The sequence below is a fragment of the Pelodiscus sinensis genome, chromosome 8 (assembly GCF_052426305.1).
Source record: "Pelodiscus sinensis isolate ZL-2025 chromosome 8, ASM5242630v1, whole genome shotgun sequence".
Lineage (NCBI taxonomy): Eukaryota > Metazoa > Chordata > Testudines > Trionychidae > Pelodiscus > Pelodiscus sinensis.
The window spans coordinates 69,159,881-69,167,333 of record NC_143059.1 but is presented as its reverse complement, the minus strand read 5'-3'; the positions used below and the strand labels follow the sequence as shown (position 1 = coordinate 69,167,333).

The 7,453-nt window shown below is 47.0% G+C and overlaps 1 protein-coding gene across 2 annotated transcripts in view; it reads left to right on the top strand.

Annotated features, from left to right (window-relative positions):
• Positions 1–7,453, top strand: part of SORCS3 (sortilin related VPS10 domain containing receptor 3) — a 498,174-nt gene that overhangs the window by 393,377 nt on the left and 97,344 nt on the right. For both annotated transcript variants that reach the window (XM_006135388.4, XM_075935518.2), the window contains exons 8-9: positions 327–416; positions 4,467–4,646. In XM_006135388.4, the coding sequence (XP_006135450.3) occupies positions 327–416; positions 4,467–4,646 (270 nt within the window). The remainder of the gene's footprint in view (positions 1–326; positions 417–4,466; positions 4,647–7,453) is intronic.

The window sequence follows — 7,453 nt, the reverse complement described above, 5'->3', positions numbered from 1 at the left end:
TATGTCCTAGGTCACCCAGGGAGTCTGTGACAGAGAACTTGGATTATCTCCTTGGTCCCAGTCCTTCACTATCAAACTCTGCCGCCCCTCATCCATGGCTGGCAACACAGCAGTTGCTAGAATGACTTCACAATTGAAGTCTGGGGAAACGAGCTGGAACTTGGAATAATGTGATTTTAATAAATTATATCTCAGGCCGTCTGGTGCTGGAGCTTCCCCAGTAGGCATCTTTGGTCTGAAAGACAAGTGACTGAGTCCTGCCAGGGAGTATCGGTGTGGTGTGTCTTCAAAGGGGCATTCAATATCTGTCTTTTGCATTTTTACAGGTGACGGCGGGCGGCAGAGCGAATTACTATGTGTCGTACAAAAGGGAACCCTTTGCACAGATTAAATTGCCCAAATACTCACTACCAAAGGTAAATGAACCTATTATCTGCATAGCCTTGAGAGGTGCAGCTTCTTAAACAGCGCAGCCGGGGGGTTGTGGTATGTTTATTACCCAGACAAGAACTACAAGGAAATTGGCTTCTACTTAGGTTACTCAAGGTCTGAGGATCGACCCAAAAAAGTGTGCTGGTGTGTTGGCCCCTCATTTACATTGAACTGTGGGACTCTGGGAAACAAAGGAACAGGGTAGGAACATTGTTTTGCCTTTCTGTGACACTTACAAAGACAGGGAAGAATACATTGAAGGGAATTCATCACCTGTACTCAGACAATGATAAAGTGCCAGTTCAAGCCAACTATAACCTGACCTCTCATCTAATACCTCTCCCAGATCTTGCTTTGTTCTTCTAAGGTGGGCATTTTGCCTCCAGCACATGCCTTCTGAAGCTTTGTGTCTTCATGGTCTATAGCTAAGGCCTTGTCTTCACTGCCACGATCGATTTTCCGGAGTCTGATGTAGCGAGTCTAGTTAAGACTCAGTAAATCAAACTTAGAGGGTGCCCCTGCCAGCATCCAATATTCCTGCTTTTGCTAGGAGTAAGGGAAGCTGACTAGTATTTTCTCCCATTGGTGGGCATGGCACCAATTTCAGCTTAAGGTAAGCTATGTATTCTATGTAGCTGGATTTGTGTACTTTAAGCCAACTGGCTGGATCTAGTATATACTCTGCCTAAGAGGTTTAGAAAGTATGACATCATGAGGAACGGTTGAGAGAATTGGGCATTTTTAGTCCTGAAGGGAGAAATCTGAGGGAAATTAGGCTTCTAATATGGAAGAGGTGGTTATAAAGAGGATGGTGACCAGTTGTTTTCCATGTCCACTGAAGGTAGAAGAAGTAAGCAGCTTACTTTGCAGCAAGGGAAATTTAGGTTAGATATTAGGACAAACTTTCTGACTCTAAGGCTATGTCTACACTGCAAGTTTTTGCGGCATGAGTCACGACATCATTAGCATATTTTCTGACTATGAGAGGTCAGGTTATAATTGGCTCGAACTGGATGGATCTTGCGCAAAAGGGTTTTTTTTCGCCCAAAACGGAAGTGGCTATACTGCTTCTTTTAGCGCAAAAACCCCTTGCACCAAAAGAATTGGCAGACAATATGCTAATGATGTTGTGACTCATTCTAATGAGTCCCTCATTAGCATATTTTCTGCCACAAAAACTTGGAATGTAGACAAAGCCTGAGAATATCTAAGGGCTGGGATGGGCTGTCTTGGGAGCTAGTGGAATGCCCATCATTAGAAGTTGTTAAGAACAAGGCTTGACAAAGACCGGTCAGGGATGGTCTTGGTCTACTTGACCCTTCCTCAGCATGGGCTGGTGGGACTAGATGACCCCTGGAGGTCCCTTCCAGCCCTGCCTTTATTTGATTTTTATGACTCTATGATATAAGAGCAGTGGGGAGGGGGAAAGGCCAGAATACCATGAACATCAGCAGTCCCCAGCTGATGTGTTGTCTGTGGGGGAACATAGCCATCTAGTGCAGTTTAGAGCCCCTTAAGCAATATCTACCCTACAAAGTAGGGCTGCGATACCCCAGCTCACACACACACAATTGTGGCAGCTTGTTGAGAGCTAGCGTGAGTGTAAAGCAGACAGGCTCTACGGTAAGAAGGCTAGCAATGGCATGGCTCACCTATGTGACTACAAATGTTCTTGAAAGCACTGGGTACCTGCATGTTGTCATTGCGCTTGCTACCAAGGCTACAGTACTGTGTATGTTTACAGCAGATCCATGTGAGTTCCTGCAAGTTCTGTGTGTGCAAACTGAGGAATCAGCCCTTCACTTTGTAGGGTGGACCATTTTACCAGTGTCTGGCACAGGGCAAGGACTCCCGAAGCACCCTCTACCCCTCTAAAATCAAAACGGTGTCTAAGATCATCTGTCCCTTGGAATGCGCAGGGCACACAAAAGTGCTGCAAGGCAAAGTCACTGCTCACCAGATGCCTACGACTGGAATGCTAAGGCTGCCTGTCGGAGAAGCTGGTGGTTCTTGTACCAGCGCCATTTCTGGATTGCCCTGTCAGCCCTTCCATCGGCATTGACACCGTCCAATTGCAACGAAAAGTGAGAAAGAGGAGAGTAGCCTCCTCAGATGGCAATAGGATTCTTCATTGTGCCATTTGCTGGAAGAGCACTCTCGGTCCTGGTGCAGGAAGCTACCTGCCTCGTCTCAGCAGGGGTGGAGAATTTGCACCATGTCTTCCTCCTCCTGAGTCTGAACAAGCCCATGCCCCACCAATCCAGCTGGGTTCCCTGAAGAGTGCACAGGTTCCCTGGGCCCTGGGCACAAGGCATCCTTAGGGCTTAATCCTTTCCTGCTGATGCTGTAGCCAGGGCTCAGGAAGCAGCTGAGTTATCTTGGGGTACGTCTAGACTACAGGCTTTTGTCGGCAGAAGTTTTGTCGACAGATACTGTCGACAAAGCTTCTGTTGACAAAGAGCATCTAGACTACATCCAGTTCTGTCGACAAAGCAAGCCGCTTTGTCGACATGAGAGTGTAGACACAAAAGACAGAGTAGATGCAATAACGCCTTCTGTCGACAGAACTCTGCCGACAAAAGGCGTTATTCCTCACAGAATGAGGTTTACTGCCTTTGACAAAACTGCCAAGTTCTGTCGATGTTATGTTGACAGAACTTAGCGGCAGTGTAGACGCAGGTATAGTTTTGTCGACAGAAGTCCACTTTTGTCGACAAAACCCTGTAGTCTAGACACACCCTTGGTGCCCACCAGGAGCCTGGAGAGGTTAGCCACCTTTTGACACTGTGTGGGCAGGAAGGGAGAAGCTGCTTCCAGCTATATCGGAGTCAGAGGGGAGGAGAGGTGAGCTCTGCCGGCTCACTCTTCTCCCTTGCCCCCCAATCCTCTCCTGCAGCTGGAAGCTGCTCCCATCCCTTCCCTCCCGCATGGTGCCGAGAGGCTGCTGTTGGCCACCTTCTGGTGTGAACCATTGCAGAAATCTGGAGAGAGGGTACGAGACCCTGCATATGCCCCAGGAATATGCTGTGCTAGGTACAAGGAGAAGCAGGTCTGGCCTGGGAGGCCAGCCAGGCATGGACAGCAAAGAGTGCCACACAGGAAGGTTTGGGTCATCAGTCACCTCCCAGTTGAGACACATATACGGGAGTGTGTGTTTGTGTGTGTGCGTGTGTGATGACTCCTCATTTGAACCCAAATCCTTAACGAGAAGAAGGTAAATAAAAAGAATCCAGCTACGCAGCCTTTCTTTTTAACAGGGCTCCGTCAACTTGCTATTTATTGGAATGTTTGCATGATTGATTGCCTCTGAACTTACTTGTAATTTTACTAGCTGTCCCATATTCAGCAGAGGGAAATATGGTCATTTTTACCATATTTACATTGCTTCACCAGTCCATGGCCAGAGTGAATTTAACATATTTTTAGGGCTTTATAGACCTCTATCATATCCCCCCTTAGTCTCCTCTTTTCTAAGCCAGAAAGTCCCAGCCTTCTTAATCTCTCTTCATATGAGACCCGTTCCAAACCCCTATAATTTTTGTTGCCCTTTTCTGAACCTTTCCCAATGCTGATATATCTTTTTTGAGATGAGGCGACCACATCTGTATGCAGTATTCATGATGTGGGCATACCATGGTTTTATATAGAGGCACTAAGATATGCTTGTGTTTCTGTACCGTACTCGGTGGACAAAAAGACAAGTTCAGACCCCAGCTCTTAAATCTTTCAGGAGTGATAAAATTGACTTTCAAATTCATAAATAGAAAATGAAGCAAGATAGAACTCCTTGAAGCTACTGAGAAGGAGGACTGCAGAAACCCCCTAGCCCACCCGGTGGCCATTGTAAAAAGAAATCCCAGCAAATTCACGTTAGTGGTAATTTATTGGCTTGGCCTAACAGAAAATTGTTTAACGTCTTCTATAACTCATGCTCCTTCTCAACTCTTTCATAAGTCATGGTAATTACTATGTGTCCCAAAGGGCAAAGAAATAGAGAGATCCGCGATAATAGGCCTTTTGTCTTCCACTAATAGGACATGCATATTATTAGCACGGATGAGAATCAGGTGTTTGCAGCTGTGCAGGAATGGAACCAGAACGAAACGTACAACCTTTATATATCCGACACCCGAGGGGTCTACTTCACGCTGGCCTTGGAGAATGTCAAGAGCAGCCGGGGACTGGAGGGCAACATCATCATTGACCTTTATGAGGTATGTAGTCTTGTAGCACCACCCCTTCATAAGACAGGATCCTCCTGCCAGCACTGATGAGTGTCAACCTCTTAAAATCCTTCTGCTGTTTTTTGAGACTATCCCCCAAAATGATCACATGTTCCTTCCTCACAAGATCCTCCCTTTACACCAAAATGGAGCTGGTCCCTGAAGAACTCAACGGTTTATGCTGGACCAGTGCATGTTGGGATAGATGAAATGCATGCTGGGAAAAAGATGTGGGGTGTGTATTTTAGGAGTGTGTTGCTTGTTCAATCACGTTATAGTGCAAATGGGGACAGAAGCAACTTATTCGTGTGAAGTACAAGGTTCATATTTCCAATTCTCTCTCATCAAGCACAGATTTGTCGTCAGGAAAAACAATGTGGTATTTTCGCAAGTACTCAGTCTTGGCCTAGCTTGAGTTCCTTTTGACTTCAGTGGTAGTAGAAAGAGGCCAACTCTGAGCAGTTTGGAAAATCCTGCCCACACTATCCTGAAATCTGATTTCAACTCAGATGGGGAGGAAGAGGCACTTTTTTTGGTCTTTAACCTTATCAAATCACACAATGTGATTCATAGTGGTTATTTCTATTTATTATCTGCCTCCTCAGTGACTGGGATCCTGTTGAGCTCGGTACAGGGTATAAAAACATAACAAATGGATGGTCTCTGCCCACAAAAGCTTGCAATCTGAGTGTGGGTTGAAAGGTAGCTGGTGGATACTGAGAACACAAGACAGCCACATGGAAGTGCGCAGTAGTCAAATTCTTGGTGAGGGAACGTTGATTCTGAGATGCATTAACAGGAGTGTTGTGAGCAAGACACGAGGGCTGTGTCTACACTGGGCCACTTATTCCAGAAAATCAGCCGCTTTTCTGGAATAAGCTGCGAGCTGTCTACACTGGCCCTTGAATTTCCGGAAAAGCAACGATGCTCTACTGTGCAAAATCAGCCGCTATTCCAGAAAAACTATTCTGCTCCCGCTCGGGCATAAGTCCTTATTCCGGAACACTGTTCCGGAAAAGGGCCAGTGTAGACAGCCCAGTAGTCTTTTCCGGAAAAAAGCCCTGATCACGAAAATGACGATCGGAGCTCTTTTCCGGAAAAGCGCGTCTACATTGGCCACAGACGCTTTTCCGGAAAAAGGGCTTTTCCGGAAAAGCAGCCTGCCAATGTAGACGCTTCTTTTCCGGAAAAACTGAAAACGGAATAGTATTCCGTTTTAAGCATTTCCGGAAATTCATGCCAGTGTAGACACAGCCCACAAGTCATTCTTCCGCTCTACTCTGCGCTGATTAGGCCTCAGTTGGAGTATTGTGTCCATTTCTGGGCATCACATTTCAAGAAAGATGTGGAGAAATTGGAGAAAGTCCAGCGAAGAGCAATAAAAATGATTCAAGGTCTAGAAAACATGAGCTATTAGGCAAGAGTGAAGGAATTGGGCTTGTTTAGTTTGGAAAAGAGAAGACTGAGAGGGGACATGAGAGTGGTTTTCAGGTATCTAAAAGGGTGTCACAGGGAAGAGGGGGGGAAATTGTTCTCCTTGGCCTCTGAGGATAGAACAAGGAGAAATGGGCTTAAACTGCAGCAACGGAAGTTTGAGGTTGGACATTAGGAAAAACTTTCTAACTGTCAAGGAGGAAATAAATTTACTAGGGAGGTTGTGGAATCTCCATCACTGGAGATATTGAAGAACAGGTTAGATAGACATCTGTCAGGGATGCTCTAGATGGTGCATGGTCCTGCCGTGAGGGCAGGGGACTGGACTCGAGGTCCCTTGCAGGTCTAGTGTTTTATGATTCTATGTGACAGTAAGATTATAAGGCAGCAGCGTGATGAGGCTGGCCAACATAAGTGGTGGTCTCAGTCAGGCCTGGTGGTGGGGGGACAAATAGAGCAATTTCTCAAGGGCCTAGTGACTCAAAGCTGCAGGCCCTTTAAATTGCCACCGGAGTGCCGCCTGGCACGTTCCACGCAGGTCTGAGGGCTGGAAGGGGAGCACCATACTCACAGAGGTCTGGCTGCTTTGGCCCTGACCCTTCCGCTGGAGACTTCACCCCTTCCAGGAGCAAGGAGTTGGGCCTCCCCCCCACACCTTGCCCAGGGCCCCCAGATGCTATCAGCTCCCTGGTCTCAGCACCTGACCATTGCCAAGTTGCTGGTGGACCTCGCCACAAAGGGTGAATGCCTGGGAGCTCCAATCAGAATCATTCTTCTTGGAACTGTGCAAGACACCCGCGCTAAGGTCGGATCCTTCAGACGCTTGCGTGCCTACTTAACTTTCCTGGCTTGTGTAATCCCTTTGGACTGCCCACAGGAGCCCTGGGGCAGGAAAACACGCTGGAGTTGAGCATTGCAACGTCGATCGGATTTAAGCGTGTTCTTAAACTTAAGGATGTGCTTAAGCACCCTCGTCAGGAGGGATGCTCCCCGGTTTGGAAGCCAGAGACAGGGATAGTCCTAGGTGGCTGAAAGTGACTCAACGCAGGCTCTTAAATTACTAGGATTAAAAAGAATAAAGATCCTCAAGTCATCGGCTGAGGAAGAATCCCTCCAGAGATGAGAGAAAAATCCAGCGAGGAGAGTTTCAAGCAGCAATTTGGTATTGGATTTGATAGGAGAGCGTTTCATTCCCCCGTGGATTTTCCAAACCGGTCTCAATCTTTCATCCGCTGATGTCGGCTGCTCTGCCAGGCAGTCGCTTTTCTCCAATATAAGTCACCCTATGATCTTTTCTCCTGTGAGAGAGAGGTTTCTCCTCCCCATGCACAGGAGAGAGGCTGTGTCTAAGGCATTCACTCCTC